Source organism: Convolutriloba macropyga, unplaced genomic scaffold (assembly GCF_964194025.1).
Source record: "Convolutriloba macropyga unplaced genomic scaffold, txConMacr16.3 SCAFFOLD_2440, whole genome shotgun sequence".
NCBI classification, from domain to species: Eukaryota; Metazoa; Xenacoelomorpha; order Acoela; family Convolutidae; genus Convolutriloba; species Convolutriloba macropyga.
In genome coordinates, this window is record NW_027451118.1 from 6,158 (window position 1) to 32,500 (window position 26,343).

A 26,343-nucleotide genomic window follows, 5' to 3' on the forward strand; every position below is an offset into this window, starting at 1 on the left:
AACATACAAAAAATTTTGGTTTAATTTTGTTCAGTTCAATTCCTTCCCTCAAAATCAATTCACTTTATTTCTAAAATGTGTTTCTTTAACAAGTTCAAAGCATGAATTTTAAGTTCAAAAAATAGTATACATTTTCTTACATGTACAGATAAAGGCTAGACAGTAATTACGCGTGAACAGATAAACGCCAGGCTGTAATTACTAATGCTCATCGAGAATCCTTTAAGTGTTAACGTTGTCAAGTGGTAATCCAGTCGGAATAAACTTATCTCATAAGAAGTTGCTAATGCATGAGCAAATGACTCATACTGGAGATGGTTCTGTAATTTATTAAAAGTGACATGATCAGAAACACGGTCATCCAAAAGTGCAGAATGTAATTTTTAATGATTCAGTTCTGATATAGTATGACACTATAGGGTACGGGAAAAGACTTTTCCTCGACTCATGGTTTGACAATAGCTCGACCCAATCTTTGGAACTCTGTATTTTGAGTCGAGAAGCTGTCGAGCGTCATACTTTGGGTTGCATTGATAACCAGCGTAGAAAATTATAGTCAACAAAGAGTCCAGCATGATCATTTGGGTTGAGCAGAATCCAAGCGTGAATAATTTTAGTCCAGCCAAAAAAAATTCCAGCGGTGCTCTAAGGTCAGTTCATAAATTAATTGGGTTGAGCATGGTCTTTTCATAAATCGAGGTCCAAACCTGCGTCGGTACGGTTTGTATTATGCTCAGTTGCCCCAAAAGCCTTATTTACTTTCGGATATGAATCCTACTATTTATCGAGTACTGACCTTGCACTGTAGAGTACCTCCCCATTGGGTGACAACCTGACCAGTTTGTTCTCAGTGGTGACATGATGAAAGTTGGCCTCCTTCTCGTTGATAATGTAGGCATCTGGAACCCACAGCTTCTTGAGAAAGGAGGGGGTCAAACTCACACTCGAATTAAGTTGAGAGAAACTGAGTCTTGGGTCCACCCATATTTGACGCAGAAAAATTGTTGCCTTGTAATCCTGAAATTATTTTTGATAAAGATAAGATGTCAAAAGCAAACTAGTGATTCCAGTTATCTTCAGATCGTTGGTGGATAAGATCTTCTAATACCTTAAATTTGAGATGTTTCTCTAATTGTAATGGAATTCTCGATCCAATCCAGAGATTTAAGTATCAAAAACTGACTTAAATAGAATAAAAAGAGGAGCACTGTTTCAGAACTTTTTAATGTCTTCGCTGTCATTTCGAATACATAAATGTTGCAACATTTGCCAAATAAGGTCTGTTTTGGTTTGATATATCCATAATAGGAAGTGAACTGTTATCACTCCCCCCCCCCTCCTCCCCCCCCTCTTATTATGGCCAAGACAAGAAGATATGAGTGGTTAATTGAGAGGTTCTGGGCAATGGTTTAAATGTGGAGAATCATCCATTTTCAAAAACCCTTTATTTAAACCCAGAATTGTTTCGCCATTGTATAAAGTTTATCATAAACCAGGTGTGATATAGAAAAGAAGCTAAGTTTCGTACCATCGTTGTTTCAGCAATTGAGCCCAGGGAAAGGACATGAATGGACAATTCGACGTCCACCGGGTCACCTGAAATCAACAAAATGTTTATGATCCGAAAAGCGATCATCTCGAGAATCCAAAAATGCACATGTCAATCATTTATTGCTAAGATTTGATGTTGCAGTTCCAGTTTTTGTTAATGTCGTGAGGTTTTGTTTCCATAACTGAAGTATCCTTCATTTCTTTTTCCCGAATTTTTGAAGTCACTTCTCAAATTATAACTCCAATTTGATAACGGAGTTAGTACTCATTTAATCCGATTACAATTAAGTGTAAAATTAGCTACAAAACCGTGGAATTCAGTAGCACGTAATGGGGATTTTTAAAATTTAAAACTTGGTTATACAAATTTTGGAATTCAGTTATCGGATTTGGTAACCGGATTCGGATTATGAACGAAACGCAGTTCAACAAAATTAGGAAAATCCCTTTTTGGCACACAGCCAGCATCATTTCAGGTCTGTATTTGCGTTGTAATATCGTGTAACTTCTGGTTCTAGTTTTTATAATGATTCGGTACTAAAGAGAGAATTCCTACAAAAAAAACTATAAATTTTTAATGAATTAATAACATTCTAACATTTTTATTCATTTTTAAACATATAGACGAGTAAGCGTTACCGTTGAAATTGGGTCTGATTCGTCCATCGTATCCATCGAGCAAGTTGTTAAGAAACTCAGTGAACATCTCCTCATCGGGATTGATGGCTTTTCTAAAATTAACTACAAGTGCAGAGTTAGTTCAAATTTAGGTTTAAATCAATATTAGTAGATACTTGATCTGTATATAAAGGATTTTGGTTCTCGAATATTTAAGCTTTTGGTTTTAATTTTAAGCTACTGGTTCCGAAAAAATATAATTGGAGTCCAGATTCCGTCAGAGCAAGTAAATATGCTAATAAAGCGTCCAATCCAATCAAAGCTTGAAGTACGTAAAATTACTAAAAGTTACTTAATAAAATACGCTATAACTGAACACATGTTTTTAGGTAGAAAATCAAAACCCGCTTACAAATTGGTGTGTAAAAATTCAGCATGGCAATTGAACTGATTCGATCTATCTGTTCCCGGTTGATAGGTCAGCTATGAGAAGCATTGATCTGATTTGGAGTTTCATTGCTCCGACTCCCAAAGTGTATGATTTTTTTGTATGATGAGCAATTTTTTTCAGTCAATTATGGAAGAAATTTGAGAGCGGTATCAGTAGAAAGTCCGTCAAGAGTAGATTAATATTATTGAGCGAGGAGCTGTGGAGGTTTAAGTTTTTTGAACATGGTTATGATTTTCTCGAATTTTAATCGCTTTTTACTGATTTTCAAAAATTTCCAATATATGCAACAAAAATTGAAATTCTTGTCAAAATTTTCTTTTTTTGATTTTTTAAAAGCGATAAAAACTAACTGAAGTTTTTATCTTGACGGTTTCAGCATGTGTCTTGCAAAATTTAATAATTTAGCATTATTTTTGTAAGACAGTTGTTCTCAGGTGCGGCAATTTGACTTTTGTTTCTTTCTCTTCCCTTTTTGTGAATAATGATAATTATTTTGATTTAAAAATCTTCTGATGCAATTGGATTTTTCGTCCAAAAATTTTTTATCTAATGATTTTTTTTATAAATTTGATATCATCTGTTTTCATAAAACATTATGGTATTTCCCATTATAGCCCCCCATTGTGGTATAATTACCATGATGGGGGCTATAAGGTATCTGACCACTAAACTGGGGGTATGATTGGAAAGACCCAAACATTAGAGTTTCTTAAGCTTTGCGCGTATTTATTGTGGTTCGGTTGTCGTGACATCTACTCTCAACAGTTCCCCATGGTGTTTGGAAGCTGCTTAAACAAGCAAACAAGCAAATTTAATGTTTGCAATGGATCATTTTTATGAAATTACTTTTGTGACACAATTTTTTACGACATCACCAAAATTTGTTTTCATAAAATTTTAGTGAGTTATTTAATTCTGTCGGTATTTGTTCTTTTTTGTATTTTTTCATTTTGTTTTCAAAACACTTAGTCTCAACTGTGATTTGCTTTTAACGAGACATTAGTAGAACTATTGAAAGCTAGCAGCTGATAGCTGATACTTTCATTAATCCCATCGAAATGTGCTTGTATCAAATGCTTTCGAATTTTTTTCTTTTTGTGTAATTGTTGCATGTTTGCTGTCTACTGTTTTTTTTCGCAACACTGACAAGCCTCATTGTTATACACTGGAGGGCTCAAGTAAAACTTAATTTTGGTTTTAGATGATAGAGTCTAGCTATTAATGAATGTTACAAGAGGCAGATGATTAAACATAAATAAATTTTGTTGTTTCTTTTTGCTTCTACAAAAATTTTTTACTCAGACACCGAAATTTTTTTAAAAAATATTAGCGTATATTTCAGTTTTTGCTATTTTCTTCATTCTTTTTTCTTCTAATCTCAATGAAAACTAACTTTTTGAGTCAAAGTTTTGAGTTAATTTTTCCCATATCTCCCTGCTGGAATTTTTAAACAGTACTTTCTGCCTCTCGGAGTTAGTTGGTTTGATTGTGTTGTAATTCAAATATATCTTTTCAAGTTTTTTTTTTTAATTTGGTGTTACTTCTTTTCAAAAACTTGATTAGCAATAGCTGAAAGGACTTGATACCGGTCTTCTACCAATACTTTACATTGCAAAAATTTTAGGCTGCGTATGTGCTCTATCTTGTTTACAATCTTTTTGATTTGCGTATTGCTTCCCCATCTTAAAATAATTAAATTGGATTTTATTGGTGCACCATCTTTTTTCTTACAACTCAAAGATTTTGGACAGTGTTGGTGCTCTGTTTTTCTTTGCGTTTTCTCACATTTGAATGTATGACTTTCAGCTTTGGAAATTTGTCAGAACTGGCAAAGTTTTGATTCAAAAAATGAAACCAACAAATGGTTTAACAGTATCCAAAAAAAATTGCTTAAAATGTTGACATTTGGACGCCTTGCATACACAGTTGATTGTCAGGTTTGAAAGTTTTGAGCCCTAATTGCTGTAATTTTTTTGAATTATTTGCCAATTTTGTTAGTTTTTATGTCTGTTCGTTAAAGACAATTCATCAACTATATCACAGTTGTAACTTTTTGTCAGTTTTTTTTCGGGTATTCTGAGTTCCAGGAGGAATTAAATTTTTCCGCAGTGCTTCAGTGTGTGTTTTTTTTGCACACTTATTTTACTCAGTATTGCTTTTAAAGAGTTGAGTACCAAGAATTTTTAGAAAGTTTTCAGAATTATTTTGCTTTTTTCAGTTGTTCGTTATTTTGAGCCCTTTCAACTTTTTTCCGACGTTCAAATATCTGTTGCACGTGTCTTCCATTGTAGTTGATAACATTTAATTGAAGTCTATTATATGGAAGAGTGCCTCTCAAGCCTGTTTTATGAGGTTTATGCATTAATTTAATCTATTGCAATTAAATTTGCAATTTTCTCATGCTTTGAAAATTTTCATTAAAGTCTTTGCGATTTTTTAGACAAAGGCTGAGAAAAATTTTTACAAGCTTGTGTGGGCGAAAGAGTAAGTCTCAGGAGTACAAGAAAGGTTTTGAAGACGTTTGCCTCAAGATCTTGTACAACTTTTGAATTTTTCCTTTTTTTTCTCTAAATTTGCTACATTTTAACGTTTCTGCTGTTGTAAAATCTCTCAAGTGTTCACTTGGATTTCTACAGCGCTTTAAATTAATTTGATTTATGATTGGTCTGTAGAGCTCGGCTGGAAAAACTGTTATTTCTTGTTATTTCTGATTACTGTGATCAATGAAATTTCGTTTGAGCAGTGTTCAGTATTTGACGCCAAAAGCTCATAAAAAGTTTTACCTATCCTGAGCATTTTTTTTGTTAGAATATCGATCAAACTATAGTCATAAACTTAGTGAGAATTAGAAAGAAAGTTTGACTTACCAGATTAGAAAGACAAGCAATATGATTTTGATCAAAGAAATTATAAATGAATCGTCAAGAAATGGTGCTGAGAATCAATATTCGGTTCAAATTGGTGAATCTAGATAACTATTATTAGAGTTAGATTAATTGATGTAAAATCTTCCCAGCATGTATTAAATGATGATGATATCTCCGGAAGTGTGAATGAATAGAAAAGAATAGAAAAGAAGTGTGAATGAACTTTGTCTTAGAAAAGTGCAAATGCATTCCATTTATGGCTCCCTTTGCGACTGATTTGCAGAAGCAAACCATATTGGGTAACCCTTGCGACCCCCACTATAAATAACGGTGCTAAGATTAGTTTTGTATCTTGACTTTTTCACACTGATAATGGGTATATATACAGCTGATTTTTGAGTCCTTTTTCATCCCCAAATTCAAATCACCATCTTGATCTAATAATCAGATCTCTCATGTAAATCTCTAAATTCTACTGTAAAATATCATTTTGTTATTCTCTCATTTTTGAGAAATTAATTCTTTTACTTAGTTAAAAACGCTTTTTATTCCGCTTGCGAAAGTTCATAACCCAACATTTTTGTTTTGGATAGCTTCTGATGCTTTAGCGCGGCTCTGTTTGTCCATTATATTCAAAATAATACTTCTTGACGATACGAATTTTTCTGTTTTCTACAGTTTAATTGCTATTTTTTTCTATCTACAGTGGTATTTCAGGACTTGCATAATGTTTTTTGGGTTTCACTGGTCCGTCGGCACATCCAATGACAACACAATCACTTCAAATGTGCTTTTTCTTTATTTCATGCAATTGTTAACTGAATTGCATAGTGACATATGTATTCACAGATAGCAAAGTCTTCGTCATAAATTGTGTGAAATGTTTTATGGTAACCCTGCTTGAGGTTGTGGAATTATGTCTGGAAAAACTTCGTCTGGGGAATATCATTCCGCGTCGTTAAATAAACGTTTCCAAAACAAGTTAATACTCTTGACATACCTATGTCAAAAAAAATGACATTTCTCGCAAATTCAAATTTTTTTTCAGTTTAATAGTAAGTTTATTTATGCACTTTACAATGCATAAGTTAACGGTAAGTAGACACGCCATATTAGCTAGTTGAAAACCATTTCTTTTGCTTTAAGTTTTCTAAGATTCATTCTTTTCACTGGGTAGATATATACAAATACTTTTTGTTATAGTCCTCATTCTCCTTTTTTTAATTTTGGGCCCAGCAATTTTCTAAGTCATAAAATTAATTTCCAAAACAAAACTAATTTGTCGTTGACAGTCATAATCCTTTTCTGCTTAGTACCTTTTCTTTTCACAACTGTTTTGCCTGCTCAAACTTCAATGGATCAACAGACAGTGAAGCTGCTGACCTACACAGGAAAGGCACAGGACTTTCCGATCTGGAGCACAAGATTTGTGGCGATGATGCAGACGAAGGGACTCTACAAATGACTACTGGGGACAGAGGAGCAACCCAATGAGCCTGCGCCACTGGCCAATGGGGCAACCAATAATGAGAAGAAGAAATACAAGGTGCTGAAGGATGCATATGAGAAGGAAGCTGCAGACATCAAGGAGAAACGGAACAATGTGTGGTGCCATCTGGCACTGACTCTAGATGCAACAACCCTCATGCTGATGAGACATGACTGTGTGGGAGATGATGGCATTGGAGATGGAGCAAAGGCTTGGAAGCTTTTGCAAGAGAGATTTCAGAGTGTGGAGACGCCGACAGTTGTGACTTTAGTGGCACAGCTTGCTTGACTGCAGCTCGAGGATTCTGAGGATTTAGACAGCTTCTTCATCAGAGGACAGGAGTTGCTCACAAGGCTACAAGAAGCAGGAGAAACAGTCTCAGAGACCCTCTTCAACGCCTTGGTCCTCAATGGTCTGCCAATGAGGTATGAAATTTTTTTTATACAGGAAAGCTTCAACCCGTCAACGAACTTCACAGAGTTGAGGAAAAGGCTGCAGAACTTTCATGAGAGCACGGTGCAGAGACACAAGGGACAAAGTGGTTCAGTGGCACTGGCAGTGAAGCGTCACTTCAAGAAGGGACCCAAGAAAGGAAACTGCTTTGTGTGTGGGATCCCTGGACACTTTGCCAAGGACTGCAGGAGGAAGGAGACAGCACAATGCAGCAAGTGTGGTGAGAAGGGTCACCTACACAGGGCATGCAAGAGACAACGAGATGGAGGCAAACATGAGTCAGTGGCAATGGGTCCAACATTGGCTACACCAGACGAGGAATGCTGGGCAGCTCTAACCCAGTGGAAGACAGCAGGCATGCTATTGGACAGTGGTTGTACAGATCACATAGTGACGAACATCAATGCGTTCCTGGACTTTGTGCCCATTCAATCAGTGGTCAGAAATCCCAACGGAGAGGCTTCCAGAGTGGTGGGCAGAGGCTGTGTGAGGATCAGCATACCCTCAAACAAAGAGGAATTCCAATGCGAACTCAAAAAAGTTCTGTGTGTGCCGGACTATTCTTCAAACCTCCTATCAGTCTCAAGATGCACGGAGTGGGGATATAGCTTCACTTTCGAGAGAGGAAACAGCTGCATGAAACTCCAGAAGGTAACTCGGGTAAAACTAACACAAGAAAAAATTTGTTTTACTTACCCTGCAGCGTTCTAGAATTCAAGATGAGTTCCAACAGCGTGAAACTTGACAGTGCAAGGAAGTGGCACAGACGATTGGGTCATTTGAATCAAGCGGATGTGGTCAGGAATGCACCAGAGACAGTGGGGGGAACTCGATGATGTATGCAATGTGTGTGCATTGGCCAAGATCACAAAGACTCCAGTACCAAGAGTGGCAGAGTCCCAAGCAGAAGAGAAGCTGGAGAGGGTTTCACAGACGTGATGGGACCTTTCAGAGTAGAGTCACTGTCAGGGTTCCGGTTCTGCATAGTGTGTGCAGACCAGTACACGAATTTTGTGTTTGTGGACTTGCTTAAGGAAAAGAGTGAAGCACTGGCCAGCCTGAAGAAATTTGTTCTCAGTGTGGGGACGCCCAAGAAGCTGAGGCAAGACAATGCGAAGGAGTTTCTCTCAGAGCAGTTCAAGACGTACTGCTTAGATGCAGTCATTCTACAGGAGATGACCATACCGGAGACGCCACAACAGAATGGGTTAGCTGAGAGGTGCAACAGGACACTGCTGGAGATGGCAAGATGTTTGCTCATTGACTCAGGACTTCCCAAGATGATGTGGGGAGCAGCAATTCTTCACGCAGCAAGGATCAGAAACTTGGTTGTGAGACGAGGAGAAGAAAATGCCCAGCAGAGCTGATGAGAGGTATAAAACCTAAGCTTTCAATTAGTAAATTATCTATTTTTGGTTGCACAGTCTTCATGAGGAAGAGGGACAGAGAAGTCAGCAAACTTGAACCCAAGGCACTGGAAGGAAAGTTTGTGGGTTACACTGGAGGAGAAAACGGATACCTGGTGTACATACCCAACACACGCAAGGTGATGGCAGTTCGAGATGTGATCATCAAGGAGTCTGAAGTGGGCTCAATCCCTGACAACAAAGAAACGGCTGACCTACTAGATGATGGGTCTGGGAGTCGAACTGGGAATCTGGCACCCAGATGATGGTTGCGACAGAGAACGACAGGACACATCTACTGCAATAAAGGAGGAGTGGCATGACGCAGGGAGCGTGAATACTCAAGAAACAACACTGAGACAAGAGGCCTCGGATGTTGGAGAAACAGCACTAGATGAAGGATCTACTGCAACAAGAGGGTGTTACAGAGACTCAGAGTCACTGGAAGACAGTGACACAGAAGACTTCTCACAGTTAGAGACAGTTGGCTTCAATGAAGATGCACTGGAACACGCGGACAGAGCAGAGCCCAGACGAGGGACACGAGCAAGGAATGTTCCGTAATTTTTTGGAGAAGTCAGGACCCATCTTGCTGTGACTGAGGGCGACTATGTGGAACCCAAAACAGTCTACGAAGCCAAGCAAGGTGATGATTGGGACCAGCGGCACCGGGCAATGAAGGACGAGGTCAAGGCACTCCAAGACAACGAGACTTGGAACCTAGTGAGACCACCCACAGACAGGGACGTCATACCGGGCAAATGGGTCTACAAAGTGAAATTGGGACCCAGTGGTCAAGTGGACAAATACAAAGCGCGCTATGTGGCGAAAGGCTTCAAACAAGAGGAAGGACTGGACTACTTTGAGACTTTTGCGCCTACCAGTAAGCCAGAGACATTCAGGATTCTACTTCAGCTATCAGCGAAGCAGGGCCATGTGATGCACCAATTTGATGTCAAGACTGCTTTCCTGCACTCACCAATCGAGGAAGAAGTGTATCTGGAACAGCCACAGGAGTTTGTAAAACGCTGATCAGATGGGGAGAAGTTAGTATGTCGACTAAATAAATCAATTTATGGTTTGAAACAGGCTGCTAACAACTGGTACAAAGAGCTGGCAAACTTCCTACTGAGACAGGGTTTCACCAGAAGCAGGAACGATCACTGCTTGTTTGCAAGATCAGAGGCAGAGGATCACACCTTCATCTTGATCTGGGTTGACGACATCATAGTACCATCAAGAAGTATGACAGTGGTCTCTGATGTCAAGAAGGCACTAGAAGCAACCTTTCACATGGAAGACAGAGGGAGACTACACTGGTTTCTGGGTCTAAGAATCAGACGAGAAGAGGACAAAGTCACAGTCGACCAAGAACGCTACATAGAAACAATGCTTGAGCGGTTTCAAATGGATCAATCCAAACCCTCAAGAACTCCAGCTGATCTGAATTTGAAACTTCAGACAGCACAGAACGGAGACGAAGAAGTGGACCAGAGGATCTACAGAAGCTTGGTTGGATCACTTCTGTATCTGGCCAAACAGACGAGGCCAGACATCATGTTCACAGTCAACGTTCTGTCCAGACACGTGAATGCACCTACCAATCAACACTGGATGTGCGGAAAACGACTTCTGCGATATCTTCAAGGTTCAAAAGGTTTAAAACTTACTTAGACAAAAGAGGCTAGTTATGATTTAGTGGGGGAAAGTGATGCAGACTGGTCTGGAGACGTGAACGACAGAAAATCAACAACGGGCTATTACTTCAAGCTCAACGGACGTGGCGCAGCACTCAGCTGGGGTGTCAAGAAGCAGGCCGCAGTTGCTCTTTCTTCATCAGAAGCAGAATACCAGGGCATGGCAGCAACAGTTCAGGAAGCACTCTACCTGAATCAACTTCTAGAGGATTTTGGCATCCAACAGAAACGTCCAAAAGCAATTGGAGAGGACAACCAAAGTTGTTTCAGACTTTGCCAAAACCCAGTCATGCACAAGAGGAGCAAGCACATCGAGACAAAGTTCCACTTCATTCGTGACAAGACTGAGGATGGGACTATTTCAATTCATTACGTCCCTACAGACAAAATGGCAGCGGACATCTTCACAAAGTCCTTACCCGTTTCGAAAGTGGAAACATTCAGAGCAGTTTTGATGGGAGCAGACTCTACGCAATCAGCTCGAGTCTGAGTGGGGGTGTTAGAATATCGATCAAACTATAGTCTTAAACTTAGTGAGAATTAGAAAGAAAGTTTGACTTACCAGATTAGAAAGACAAGCAATATGATTTTGATCAAAGAAATTATAAATGAATCGTCAAGAAATGGTGCTGAGAATCAATATTCGGTTCAAATTGGTGAATCTAGATAACTATTATTAGAGTTAGATTAATTGATGTAAAATCTTCCCAGCATGTATTAAATGATGATGATATCTCCGGAAGTGTGAATGAATTCTTAGAAAAGTGCAAATGCATTCCATTTATGGTTCCCTTTGCGAATTATTTGCAGAAGCAAACCATATTGGGTAACCCTTGCGACCCCCACTATAAGTCACGGTGCTAAGATTAGTTTTGTATCTTGACTTTTTCACACTGATAATGGGTATATATACAGCTGATTTTTGAGTCCTTTTTCATCCCCAAATTCAAATCACCATCTTGATCTAATAATCAGATCTCTCCTGTAAATCTCTAAATTCTACTGTAAAATATCATTTTGTTATTCTCTCATTTTTGAGAAATTAATTCTTTTACTTAGTTAAAAACGCTTTTTATTCCGCTTGCGAAAGTTCATAACCCAACATTTATGTTTTGGATAGCTTCTGATGCTTTAGCGCGGCTCTGTTTGTCCATTATATTCAAAATAATACTTCTTGACGATACGAATTTTTCTGTTTTCTACAGTTTAATTGCTATTTTTTTTCTGTCTACAGTGGTATTTCAGGACTTGCATAATGTTTTTTGGGTTTCACTGGTCCGTCGGCACATCCAATGACAACACAATTACTTCAAATGAGCTTTTTCTTTAATTCATGCAATTGTTAACTGAATTGCATAGTGACATATGTATTCACAGATAGCAAAGTCTTCGTCATAAATTGTGTGAAATGTTTTATGGTAACCCTGCTTGAGGTTGTGGAATTATGTCTGGAAAAACGTCGTCTGGGGAATATCATTCCGCGTCGTTAAATAAACGTTTCCAAAACAAGTTAATACTCTTGACATACCTATGTCAAAAAAATGACATTTCTCGCAAATTCAAATTTTTTTTCAGTTTAATAGTAAGTTTATTTATGCACTTTACAATGCATAAGTTAACGGTAAGTAGACACGCCATATTAGCTAGTTGAAAACCATTTCTTTTGCTTTAAGTTTTCTAAGATTCATTCTTTTCACTGGGTAGATATATACAAATACTTTTTGTTATAGTCCTCATTCTCCTTTTTTTTTAATTTTGCTTATGACTAACAAAAGCTTCGTCGGCTATCAAAAAATTTTCTTAACCCAAAATTCGCAATAGTCAAGTTGTAAGCCAATTATGTTTTTTGGATTATAGTTCAGAACTTGTCCTTCTATGTTTTTAATTTCATCGAATTCCTGCATCCTCAACATTTTCAACTCTGTGTATTCAACCGTATCAAATGGGAACAGACGCCTGTTTGGTCCTCTCTGCAAGTTTTGTTGCCCATCTGACCCTGCTATACATAGAGCTTTTAAATGGATTGTTCCGACCCCCGTTGAGGTGGGGAGGAACTATATGCTCAGATGGGTTTAATTTTCTTCATTTAGTTTTGACCGACCTTTATATTCATCGTAGAGAGTTGTGAGTGGTCTAGCCTGTCCAGCGTAGAATATGGAAAAAAAGAGATTTTCATCAATGTTGTTTCTTAGAGCGAGTTATCGATGTTTAAATTTTTGTGAATATTAGACCGATTTACGTTAATTTTGTTCACATTTTCCGGAGTTTTTGCCTAACAGATCTTCAAATTTGCTAATATTAGTAAAAATTTTAAAGAATAGTGTTATTGATTTTGTTTTTACAGACAAAAATATTGCTGAGTGTTTCATTCAAATTTTTGGCAAAAATTTGGGGCTAAATGTTTCACAATTCAGGCCATTTCATCAAAAACAGCATGAAATAAGCTTTTTTTAGTCCAATTTGATTAAATTTGACGGAAGTACGCACCCAAAAACCGCTATCACAAACTTTTTGAACTCAAAAGTGGGCTAGTGCGACTTCCATTTCCATCGATAGTGCTCTGTAATTAAAATTTTGCCGTTTTTCGCTAACTTTATTCGTTGATTATCAAAAACGCAGAACTTATTTTTGATTTTTACTGACAAATTATTTATATCTATAACATTCGAAAAATTAAGTGTTCCTAATGGGCAAACACGATTAGTAGGGCTCGATTTGGACCAATATTGGGCCGTTACAATCCAAAAAGAATTCAGATTAAAACCACTCCTTCGTTTAAAAAAAAATTATTCGATCCTTTTTGTTTTAATTAAAGAATTGATCATTTCAAATCAAAGCCCACTGACGATAGGTCCAATTGGCTTCCTAAGTGTTCGAAAAATGTGAAAAATTAAGTGTTCCTAATGGGCAAACACGATTAGTAGGGCTAGATTTGGACCAATATTGGGCCGTTACAATCCAAAAAGAATTCAGATTAAAACCACTCCTTCGTTTAAAAAAAAATTATTCGATCCTTTTTGTTTTAATTAAAGAATTGATCATTTCAAATCAAAGCCCACTGACGATAGGTCCAATTGGCTTCCTAGGCAGCTCTAAATTAATGCATTCAGTTTCTTTACGTGAAATCTCATGGTCGTTTACAATCTCATGGTGACATTTAAAATGATTTGATTTTTGAATAAATAGTGGCTTACGAACTTTGCCTCTATTGTTTTCTTAATTTAGTCAACTGGTAGCTCAGTGTCAGCAAAGAGAGACTGACTTTCTTCTACTGATTTAAAATTTAATCTTTATTACGGTTTTACGCCTTTTTTTATGGTTTTCTGCCTTTGATACTACTAGTTTTTTTTTTAATTTTAGGCATTTTCCAACTTTTAACGTTTTCTTGTTTTTTCACATTATTACATTATTGACAGTGCACATATCAGATTATTGGGGTTCAAAGTAAGGCACCATTGAACTTGTCAAAATCTTCAAACATATAGATTGTGGTATTAACGGTTTTAACACCAATTTCACAAAGAATTTATCTGAATCTTTAATTTTGTCCTTAACTGTTGTTTTTAACTTTGTCTTTTTAGTTGTATGAAATTTTCTGTATAATAACAAGTTTTATTGGCTTTTTATGGATAAATAGATGAGCCGATATTCTGTTTTGAGTTGACAGCTAATGGTTTTCTTGAATTTTGATTACAATTTTTTCAAAAACAAACAAAGAACACTTTTTAACTTCGCAATTTTGTTCTTTTTTTGTCGATTTGTTACCTAGTCTCATTAATTGCAGGTCATATATGACATTATTGGTGTCAAGGAAAAGTGTCACAAGGGATTGATTAGACCAGAAAATATAATGCTTTTAAAAAATTCTTTATGACTTCACTGGCTTCGACACGGAATGTCCACAAAAGAGTAAATATTTTGATATTTGTCTGTATTTGGCGTTCTCTTTGTAAACGTAAGACATATTCTAAAAATTTACAAGTCTCAAGAGCTTCCTGAAGACGAATAAACAAACCTAATAAATCATTGCATTTTGTAGCTGATGGCTTTCATGACTTAGGAAAAAAAATTTTTTTGATCGAAAAGTAAGAAAGTATTTTATAATTTTGCCAATTTTTCTTCTGTCTCCTTGTTATCTCGTCTCAGTAATGAGAGGTCACATACAAGATTATCGCAATCAAACATATTATGAGAAGCAAATTTGGCTTTACTGCTTCGACAGCGTTCTCTGGCAAGTTTTAATTGAATTTTTGTTTGTTGTATTTGTTGTTCTTGTTGTAACCGCATTAAATGCTATATAATAACAGGTCTTAATGCTCTCCTATGGATAAATAAGTGACTATAAACTTGTGGAATGTTTTCAATTGATTTCTGAGGGTTTTCATTACTTTGAAATTAATTGTTTTGAAAAATATAAGCAAATTTTTTAACTTTACTGTTTTTTTTCTTTTGTCTAATTGTTATCGAGCATTTTTAGGTAATGTTTCCATATCTTTTCTAATAAAGTACAAGTTACTTTTTTTAGTTTCAGTTTTCTCTGACGCCATTTTGACTTTGTTATTAAATTTTTTTAAATGATCATAAAATTTTGGATGTAATTAATGTTTGTGGTTGATGTTTGATTTGTCTGTTCGTCTTCACTCGATTTCTTAATAATGGTAGATCTCATCAATCTAATGCTTCAGTTTTTACTTCAGTGAGCTGTTTTATTTGGAGGCTATCTTATTGTTCGTACACCAACCTTTTTTTTTTAAAATAAATACTTGAATTTTTGGGGGTTTTCTTTCTGTTCCCCATTTAGAAGTCAACAATGCCAAAATTGTGCATAAGCGGGGACAAAGCTTAATGTGCAATAGCACATTACCAATCCTCCTTGGAGATATTAGCCTCATTTATAGTCTCCGAGATTTACATTTCGGAAAAAAAAACGAAATCTTTATTTTTGATATCTTAATTTCAGTTATGAAGCTAATTTTGCGGTTGAGCTTCCAAATTACCTGTGCTAGATTCTCAACTTCAATGAAATAACAATCTGGTGCCCAAATGGGTGTACCTTACTCAAAAAACTCTGTATAGATAATCGACTAGTCGTTTCGTTCAATTGTTGAACACTTGGCTCTTTGTTTATCCTGATGCCTACATAATCTGATGCCATCAAGGTTTTTGTTAAGATAGATGCACTCATGTTAAAAAACTAGAATTTTTTCATGTAATATGAGAATGTGTTTATCTTAGATCTTGAAATTACAATTTCATTATAGAAATTATGAAAAAAAGAAAACCTGGACAGCTGCGAAAGCGTGATTTAACAAATTATATCAAGAACAGGATAGCTTTTTTATACTAAACAACCAACTGCAATAGGAGATCATTTCCAAAAAAGGACTGCTGCATTTTAAATTAGGAAAAAAAATAGGACGGGTGTGATGTAGGATTAAAATTGAAAAATGTAAATTAAAATTGTCTGGAAACCTTTTTTCTAAGATACTTAAAAATTGCTCCGAAAAAGAGGCACGCGGTGATAAAAATTTCAAATTTTACCAATTAATTGCCATGTGGTTCAAAACCTGACCGAGCCTAATTCGTTTTCAACTTTCCGGCTCAACTAAAACTTATGATTTACAGTTTTTGGGGTGGATGATAAAAAAAAGACTGACTACATTCTAGACTGCAATTGATGTGAAAAAAGGGGAAAATGCCGATTTCCATAAAAAAATAACATTTTGTCCTCATAAAACCTAACACAAATGATAAAAATTTGTTGAAATTGTCACGAGAATGCAAAATAAGTCAAAATTGGCAAAAGTATTATTTTTTTGAAAAAATGTCCGAATATGGGAACGAAAACAGCTCGAATTATTTGTAACAATTATTGAAGGATACATTCAAATGAAAAACGTTTTCACACGATTGAGTAAACAAAAATGCTTCACTGAAAACCAATTCAAAAAAATTTTCCGTGGATCGGATAAAGTATGAGCATAAACTTCATGCTGAATTATGCTTTAGAGTGTGATTTTTTCTAGTGTACAAATTAAAATCACACTGTCTACCCATCTACCTATTCTACTTGTCTAAATATATTTACGGAGGTTAGTGGCAGAGCAAGTCAGCGCTGAATTATTGTAAAGACATTCTGTTTTTCCTGGATGACTGGAACTCTGACTACTCTTCGTTTTCGATGACTACTCTTCATTTTCGAGTAAAGATATTTGAAAGAAGAATAATATGTTTAGTCTGACTCCTGCCTACAAGATTTGATTTCTGGGCGATTTGAACTTCATCTTGGGTGTTTAACATTCAAATGACGCAGTTTGTCGAGACTACTGATCTAACTGAGCTTTGTGAGAAGTAACTACAAGCTAGGTTAAGTATGAATAGTCTGTATACTTCTATAGTTTTTACCAGTTAGAGGATACAAAAGTATGATATTTTGTTACTCAATCTTCATTTAGGCGCTTAATTTTTTTCGGAATTTATAGGATGAATTTAGCCCGTGCAAACTCATTGACCTCAACATTATTATAATGAAGATAAACTGCGCAAAAATGTTTAAAAACTCATATGCAATGTTTCAGAACGGAATTCCGTTTTTACTATTGAAATATACGGGTTCAGCTCTGAAATGCCTTGACACTCAAGTCCGTCTTCGAAAATCAAAAATTTGGAAAACTTTTCGATTTCTTATTTCAAAGCTTTATTGTCTGATTATCAGAAAAAGGTGGGGTCCTTTCGATAAAAGCAAAGTTAGTAGTCGAGGACTGCTTTAGCACAACTCTAGTTGCTAGGCAATTAATACTCGGGTTTGCGTCAAACCGACAAACCTTATCTGATCCGTACATTTAAAATATACAGGACTAAGGTACAAATCCACAGGTTTGATATAGAAACGTGTTTTGATTCGAACGTGTTTTGGCCGTTGTACAAAAACGATTCTGTGTTCCAGTGCAAGTCTTACAGGTTCAAAAACTTTTAACAGACTTTGGGACCGAAAATCTTGATTTCATGTTAGGACGTTCTATGCATGATGGATTACTTTTTACTGTTCAAAAACTTTTGCAAGCAGTAAATTCAAGAGGTTAAGAGTTCGTGCCGGCGATAGTTAAAAAGATTGCAATTTGTCTTGGAAAGGGGACTTTGATATGTTATTTTTCATCTTTGAACAGTAATTCTATTTTCAGTCCAGTAGGCGCCTTTCACTGTGAACAAAATTTAACTGAGATTAACTACATTGAGAAAAGTTAATCAAGTTTCCTCCGCCATCTAAGCCCGCAAATATTCCCCGTGTAATTCCATCTCAATTGCATTTATAATTGAGCCCAATATCCCTCTCATAACAGGTCGCCGTCTGATCTGGGCTTATGTCTCAATATTGATAAACAAGATGGATTTATCTCCGAAATAAATTGAAACACTTCATATTCGGGGAAAAATTTGATGGAAATAGACTTGGAAACCACACCCAACGGCTTTCCAGGGACATCATCAGAGATTGTCGCTGTTTATAACTATTTATAACCAGCTTAACTAAGTTAACCTCTTGGGACAGGTACTTAAGGAGACTTGTAAAAATTATTTTGGGGAACACGCAATGATAGTATTGTGCAACTTGTGTGATGTTTAGTAATTTTTGTTTAAGCGAATTAGCATTATAAAAGAGCACTGTTCAGGTTGAAAAACAAAACAAAGGGATTTAAGTACAAAAAATTCTTTAACTACAAAGATTTCTTTTGATTTTGATAGCGGTTAGAAAAACAAAAATCATTTCACTGATTAGTACTATCACTTTTTGTCGGTTAGAAAGAAAGAAAGAAAGAAAGAAAAAAAAGAGAGAAAGAAAGAAAACAGAAACGGAACAGACTGATGAACTCAGACATTAAAATCAGAGCACATATATAGATTCATTTTTTAACCATTCATGAAAAAGGAGGGTAGTGGATAAATCGTTGTCGGTAAGTATCGGCCAATCCAAGACTTTTGTTGTTTGATGAACATGAGTATTTATCAAAACTCGATGAAAAAATCAGAGATTGCCACAACATTTTAAATTTTTTAACATTGCATAAGTCAAGGGCTTATATTGCTGGTCAAAACAGACCCCTTAATTTAGTTCAATTTCTCCCTTATTTTAGATCGGTAGATTTCACTTAAGGAAACTAGAGCTACATTTAGGCCAAGCAGTCACTGTTGTCCACAGAACACTTTTGTGGATAATACTTACGATACCTAAAGGCCTACACCGACAGAATTTTGTCAGTGGATTTAAAAGACCTTGAAAAAGCAATCATGCATTCTTTAAATCTAAAGTGCTTTAATTAAAGCAATTTTGAGTGGAATGCACTTACGTGTTTAATCGATGATTAAAAGCACAAATATAACGTCTCTCTTAATTAATGTTAATTTATGTCAAGGGCGATTTTTTCAGTTTCGACAAAATCAGTTCAAAATCTTAATTGCGATAAACCCAAATATATGTCTGCCTAAGACTTGATTTAAATAAGGAGATTATAATAGACTTCAGTTAGCACATAAATTAGCACATAGAGCTGTTAATTAAAAATAAAAATCTACAAAAATTAAAAGCTAGTTTGAGGGGGAAAATTGTGAAAATAAAAATTGAAATTAAAAATCTCATGTTCCTAATGAAACTATTTTTTAATTGTGGGTAAATGGTGAAATTAATTACCTCTCTTTTTATTAGAAAGAAAAGGGAGAAATTTCTGAAAATTTAGTTGCTAAAATTTCCCCCAATCTATTTCACAAGCCAAACGGGTTTCAACTGCAAATGGAAACTGAGAAAATATTCTTCTCCAAAAGCCGAAAGTATTTTTTTTTAATTGAAGGGAAATTTGTAAAATTAAATACCTCCCCTTTTATTAAAAAGAAAGGCACAAAATTCTGAATTTATTTAATTGCACAAATTTCCCCAAAACCATTTTCCAAAAACAACAACACTCGATTATTATGCAGTTGTTTATGCGCAATTACAAGCTGTTGTTTTTTAGCATACTATGTATAAAAACAAAGTAGATTTGCGTTACCCTATCCCTGTAAATATGTTCACTTTTTAGCATACTATGTATAAAAACGGAGTAGATTTGCGTTACCCTATCCCTGTAAATCTGTTCACCTGCACTCAATAATGACAACACGCGGATTGTAGAACCTACCTAACAACGCAAATTGTGGACTCTAATTACGCAGTTTGTGAAGTCTAATTTTGCAAATCGGGGACTTCCATTACTCAAATTGCAAAATCTAATTGCTCATATCCCCAAATCTATTTACAATTGCTTTTGAATAACACTTACACTTTTCTGTCAGTGTTTTCACAAAAACGCGTTTTTGGACAAACGTGACCTAATCCTCTCAAAATTTTTTAATCCAAGCTAATTTGACGAACTTTAGTGTTTTCCAGGGAATTGATATATTAAGATTGCACGTGAAGTCCACTTGCACAAATCAGTCAATTATGCTCGATTTGGGGTCTGTACTTACCAGTATTGTATTTTTTAGAATTTCTGCTTACTTGATTTTGTTACTGTTATAAATAACCAATCAATACAAACAATAAATAGGCCTATAACGGCCCTGACGTTGTGTTGATGCAAATATCCTGGTACAGACACATCTAGCTTAATTTGAGAAAATTTTCAAAGGTATTGGTTTTTATGGAACTTCGAAAATATAATTTGAATGGAACTTCTAATTCGCCTTGCTGATAAACAACTGGGCCAATTCGCTCTTTGTAATCCAATTTTGCACATCGTCTTTGATGAACTTTGACATATTGTCACATTTTTGTAACACCTATAGTACAAATCTCATTTAAGTAGAAGTTCTGCAAGTAGCAGATCACTTAGGATTTACGGTGTTTACATCTAGTTTCGTGTTTATCAATTCAATTTTTATATGCACTGAGTTCTACTTCCAAACTTTCACAACGGATAATTTTGTGACTTTCAGTTAGTTTTTTATTACATTTCTCTTCGATTATTTAATTAAATCTTAATAATCTCATTAAAAAGTTTTGAAGTACCTAAGCCAGTTAGATATATTGTGTCAGAAAGAAAATGATGCTTTTTCAATCAATTTACTGTCAGTTTTTTTGTTCAATCAATTTTCATCCATCATTTTGCCAATCAATTTTCAGTTCTTCAATTGATTTTCCAGATCAAACTAATGTTTAGACTGGTCCTCCTTCCGATTGAATCCGAAAACCTAACAAAAAACAGCATGGAAATTTAGTCAAATCCTTTTACGAAAGCTATCTTAGGGATAATCATAATAGTTTGTTCATCATCTTGCTGGTAGCTGTGGTATAAGCTACCAGATCCTGGCAGAAAATTTTAATATAAGGCAGACTTCAAATGAAGTAGGATTTATTCTATCTATTGATGACTTAGATATTGATGATTTAGAAATTGCATAACAAATTTGGACAAGACTTCTTTTGTTTTCATTAGAGATGCTTTGAAGAAAAAACCAGTTTTTCACTTTTCCTCAAATATTTGATCACAAAATGTGATATGTGATTAAACAATACTGTATAGAAAACAGAATTGAAACAAAAAAAATTCAGCAAAACTAAAAGGGATTATCAATAATAATAATAATAATAGCAAGAAAAATAACTTCAAAAATGATGATGCTGATGATAATATTGAAAATGGGAAAAATCAAGAATAATACTAATTGTAGTATTACGAAAAATAATTTTCTTATAAAAAGATCAAAAATGGTTATGAAAAAATAATAAAATCAAAATTTAAGATAATAATAATCTGTATAAAAATAAGGAAATTAATTCAAAAACACAAATAGTAGCAAAACATGTATTTTGGACAGAACAACTTTGTTGTTTGCTTCTATTTTGACATTTTTCACAGCCTCATAATATTTCCATTTGGATTATTAATCGGATGTAATAAAATTACTCCAGAATCAATGTTGGAAATAAATTGTTTTTACCGCATAGAACGTATCGGAAAATTCTCCGGGTCAGATTTTGCAAAATTCACCAGTTGAACCTTGAAAAACTAACAAGTAAAAATACGTTTTCGATTCAATAAGTATTTCAACAATTAAAGCGTTAGAAATTCTCTCAGAATCAGGAAAAAAAATTGGTTTAGAACTCAGGAAGGATAAATGCGAGCTATGGTCAATCGAAGGCATGACGAAAGTTGACAGTTTGATCAAGAGGAACCGTGTAGATGGAATTGAAATTTTAGAAGCTGCTATAGGATCTGATGCTTTTGTTTCTTCTTGTTTGCTCAAACGCGTTAAAAAATTAGATGAACTTCTAGACAATTTAGCATATGTAGACGATCTTCAATGTGCTCTTGGTATTTTGTGTTTTTGCCCTGGTGCTCCCAAAATTGTCTACTCATTGCAATGCAATTCTCCTTCGGACGAATCAAATAAAATTCTTCGAAAATTTGATTCGGTTCAGCGTGCAACATTTGAAGGTATTCTTGGAGTTTTGTTGTCAGACACCTCTTGGGACCAAGCATGCCTTCCAATCAATAAAACCGGTGTAGGAATAAGACGATCAGCATATCAAGTTCAGGTTGCATACATTGGATCTGTTTTTCAATCCTCTGTTCTTGTAGAAAAATTAACAGGCCATAATCCAACTGAAGACATCTCATTTGTCAACTGAAGAGTTCAGCGAAATTGCGATGACATATCCCTCTCAAAGAATAATTCAGGAGGAACCTGATAACTCAGCCTTCCACAATTTGTTAGGAAAACAAAGTTCCATAAGAGAAAAAGCTCGCTTACATTCTCTTTCTCTACCGCAGTCTGGTGCCTGTTTATCCGCAGACCCTATTCCAGCTCTGGGACTACATCTATCTTCCAATGAGTTCCGTGTTCCTCTCAAATATCGACTGGGTGTAAAATTGTACGAGAGCGAAAGAAAATGTCCTCTTTGTAAATCTGGGACTCTAGATGTAATGGGCGACCATGCGGTGTCATGCAATGGTCGCGCTGATATGATCTCTCGTCATGATCGTATACGAGACAAAATTATATGAGCTTGCTCGGGAGATCTTTTGTCTCCCATATGTGAACAGAAAAGTTTACTACCCTACAATAACTCCAGACTGGGCGATATTTTCTTACCCGTATGGACTGCCGGTCAACCAGCAGCTTTAGACGTTACCATCACTTCTCCCTTGCAGTCAAGCCTCATTATAAATGCGTCGGAGAAGAGTGGTTTCGCACTGTCAGCTGCTGAGGACAGGAAGTACGAACAGTACGCCCAGAATTGTAGTGAAGTCGGAATTCAATTCATTCCTCTGGCTTTCGAAACTTTTGGCGGATTTTCAGAGACAGTTCGTAAGACCCTCAAACAAATCGCTACTCTGGCTGCTAACAGAAATTTGCAGCCGGCGGGGTTATCGGTAGCCTTCAGTAGGTTACCTCAATCAGTCTCTGTTACAGCATTTCGGGGGTCTGCAATCATACTCTTTTTATGGGATTCGAGATTTTAGACACATATGAAACTGGAGCAAATCTTTAAATCCTTGTTGCAGAAAATAAGAGGCGAGTCGGCCTTGAATAGTGCGTTATCCATGAGGGAAGATAATCTATACTGATAAGTTTTTGACTCACCGAATGAGTGAAGAGCTCAAAATTTAAAGCATTGTCATACTAGCTGTAACTCAGTGGCGGGTGAAATTTGATTGCCCAGAACAGGAAGTTTTACCTCAAACAATTTTTCCAAGAAGAAAACGAGTGTGATTGCATGGGTGATTGCATGGGTTGAACTGATAACAATGATCTTTTAAGAACCAAGATTGTCTAATTAGATTGTAATCTTTTACTAAAAAAATTGCATTTCAACAAAAGTTTTCTCCAATGGTTGAGATAACAAAAAAATAAATCAATGAAATGTCGAAGAGTTTATCTAAATAGTTTGAAATAGTTGTGTGTGCAACATTTTGCTCTTTTTGGTGATTTTTCAAACAGTTTGCATATACTTTCGCCAGATATTGAAAATATTTTTTTTGATTAACAAATTTTTAGTGGTTTTTTGCTAGTTATAAAAATCGCTAGTTATTTGAGAATGAAACAGATATGCCCTTCTTATCTGAAAATAAAACTTGCATAAGTTTTTCCTCAACTATTTTTCTGAAATTCCAAATGTTTCGCCTCGCTTAGATAATAGAATGAATAAAGTGTGACTGTTCGGTGGCAACAAATGTGAGATTTGAAGTTACAGAATTTCATATACTGCATGATATCTTCTGGTAGTTTTCAAGTAAAAATTGATTTTCACTTTATTTGCTTTCTCCATTAAGATTGCTTTTGTCCATTTTCCATTTTGCAATTCTAAACTATTTGAGTTTTTTAATGAAAATTCGTTGATTAGTACAAATTTTTTGGGACAGAGAAAAGTCATAGCTAATTTCCGGCGTTTCTGTAGTTTGCGTATCAACAGCCTTCAATGAAATTGAAAATCACTCGAAGAAAATTTTCTTTATGAGCCAAAAATTATACCCTCAAAAGCAGAAGTACTCTGCCGTGCAAGTTTTCTGATAATAAAGGAAATGATTTTTATTTAAACAAAAAAAACTAAAATTTTTGTCTGGTGCTATGAAGAACCCATTCTCATTTTTATTATAAATTCTCTAAGTTTTTTTTAGCATTGCCGTCTGTTTCCTTTTTATGCATTTTAAAAAGCAGTAAACGGACATTTTTGTATTGCTAAGGAAAAAATTTGTACTTGTTGAATATAAATTTTCTATTTTAAAGAAGAAAAGATGGTGCTTTGTGATACATTTTTCTCCAAAAAAAATGTTTCATGTTACAAGTTAGTTTAGGAAAACTCGGTTTTTGAACTGTTTGTCATGGCATGCTCCATATATGTTTTTCTATTTTCGGCACGTTTTAGACCAAAAAGAAAAAGATTAGAATAAAATTAGTTCCCCTTGTATCGGAAATTCTTTTCCTAAATCTGTTTACAGATGCCAATAATTGCTCAGCTTTTTAAAACTGTGTATCGGGCGAATCAGAAAATCTATTTTATATTTTGTCAGTGTCTATGCAATAATATCATCAAATGTTGTAACCATTTCAAAATCAGTTATTAGGTTGTTTGTGCAGTACACTTTAATCACTACCGTTTTCCTGTTTGCTTATGTTGTTTGTTGGCCTCCATATATTTTGTTTTTCCTTGTTTTTTCAAAGTGCTGAAGTTCACAGGTTTCCAATTTTTCGCATAACTTGTTTTGTAAAAACTTTTCCTGGAGTTGATAATTTTTTGTATGCCCATGTAATAAAAATGAAATAAACTGCAATGATGTCTGATCATTATTGAACCGCCATCCTTCTAGGTTTTAAACATGACTTAGCCTTAATTTTGATTTTTATTTATGATTTATTGCGCAAAACTTTAACCAAAATGCAGATCAATGAAATTGAGAACTTAATGTGCGGGCACATTTTACCGAGTCTCCAGTCCATGTTTTTCTTACATTTAACGGAGAGAAACGTGTTCACAATCTGCTCCAGGTTCACATATCCCGAGCCTTCTTGAATATTTCTCTTGGAATGTTTTAAAATTGCGCAATCAGTCAATGATTTTCATAATAATATTTAAATTAAACAATGAAAAATATTTGAAAAAACAACTAACGTGTGTGATGGTTGAAAAACTGTGGTCACGGTAATTAACATCCCCCACCAAATCATGATTTCGATCAGAACCAATCACCAGTCTAATAAAAGAATCAAATACGCGTAACGCTGGATGGTGGAAGTAGTCACCTAAAATGAAACCAATCGATAAGTAATAATGCCAACTGCTTTGAAGTTCAATTAACCAGCTAAGGAGCCGTTTGCACCTGAAAAGGTAACGTGTATGTTCGAACGACTGGGGTAGTTATAAGTAGTCGCTAAGTTTGTCAGCAAGCCTTCCTTTTGAGTTATTCAGGAAAACGTGTAATACAAGTAAGTGGTGTAAACAAACAAAACGAATGTTGGAATTTAAGGTCTACAAGGAATTCTGGCACCTAATTTCAGAGTTAAATCTTTTTGTCTGGCTGAAAATTTAGGAGTTAAACACCGTATAACACCACGCACATATAACACTTGGCTGCTTTTTTGTCACAGTAGCTGCATTTTGAAATGTAAGATATAAACAAAACAACAAAAACAGAAAGTGTCAAAATGTGATGAATTTTTAATTATTTCTTTGCTTCCTTCAACAGTAATAATTTTTGAAGTGAGAAATATATTTTCAGGATTGTACTCAATAAGTAGCTTAACACTTGCACTCCATACTTTAAATTACAAATGAAGAAATAAATTTACAAAGTGATGTTTAAAAATTTCAACCGCTCAGTTGAGACATTGAAAAAGAAAAACGGTAAAAAAAACTGGAAATGTTCACATCTGGTAAAATAAAGCTGTAATAACTACATAGGTAATGAATTTGCGAGCGATCAAAACGCGAGACAATAAAAGGGTGATAAATTCTGATCAAAGGCCGAAAGCGGGAGGGGGAGGGGGATAAATGTAATTATGTCTGGTCGCAAAAATAACTGACTATGATTTCCGAGTAAAATTTATCTGGTATGTATGGTCATTTGTGAGATGGCAGTTTTGTGTGTTGTATGTGAGCGTATGTATCTTAAAAGATTTGTGCAGGAATTAAGAGAGATAAAAATTCTTTTTGAAGATGTGAGCTGAAATCTTTTTTGCTTTCACTGTTCGTTCACTTCAATCGCATCCTTGTACACATGGAGCCGAATGATCACTCAGCCGAAAGTGGTTTTTCTTACAAATGTTTTTCCTTTACGCT

At 35.3% G+C, this 26,343-nt stretch overlaps 1 protein-coding gene across 1 annotated transcript; it reads right to left on the reverse strand.

Annotated features, from left to right (window-relative positions):
• Positions 1–796: 796 nt before the first annotated feature.
• LOC142356415 (glycine receptor subunit alphaZ1-like) lies at positions 797–26,333 on the reverse strand (the record flags this gene model as incomplete). The annotated part of the gene is made up of 5 exons (XM_075408330.1): positions 25,385–26,333; positions 25,177–25,307; positions 2,191–2,282; positions 1,529–1,596; positions 797–1,017 (listed from the first exon to the last, which is right to left on the reverse strand). Coding segments are annotated over exons 2-5 (437 nt in total), but the record flags the coding sequence as incomplete, so codon positions are not given.
• Between the last annotated feature and the right edge of the window lie 10 nt (positions 26,334–26,343).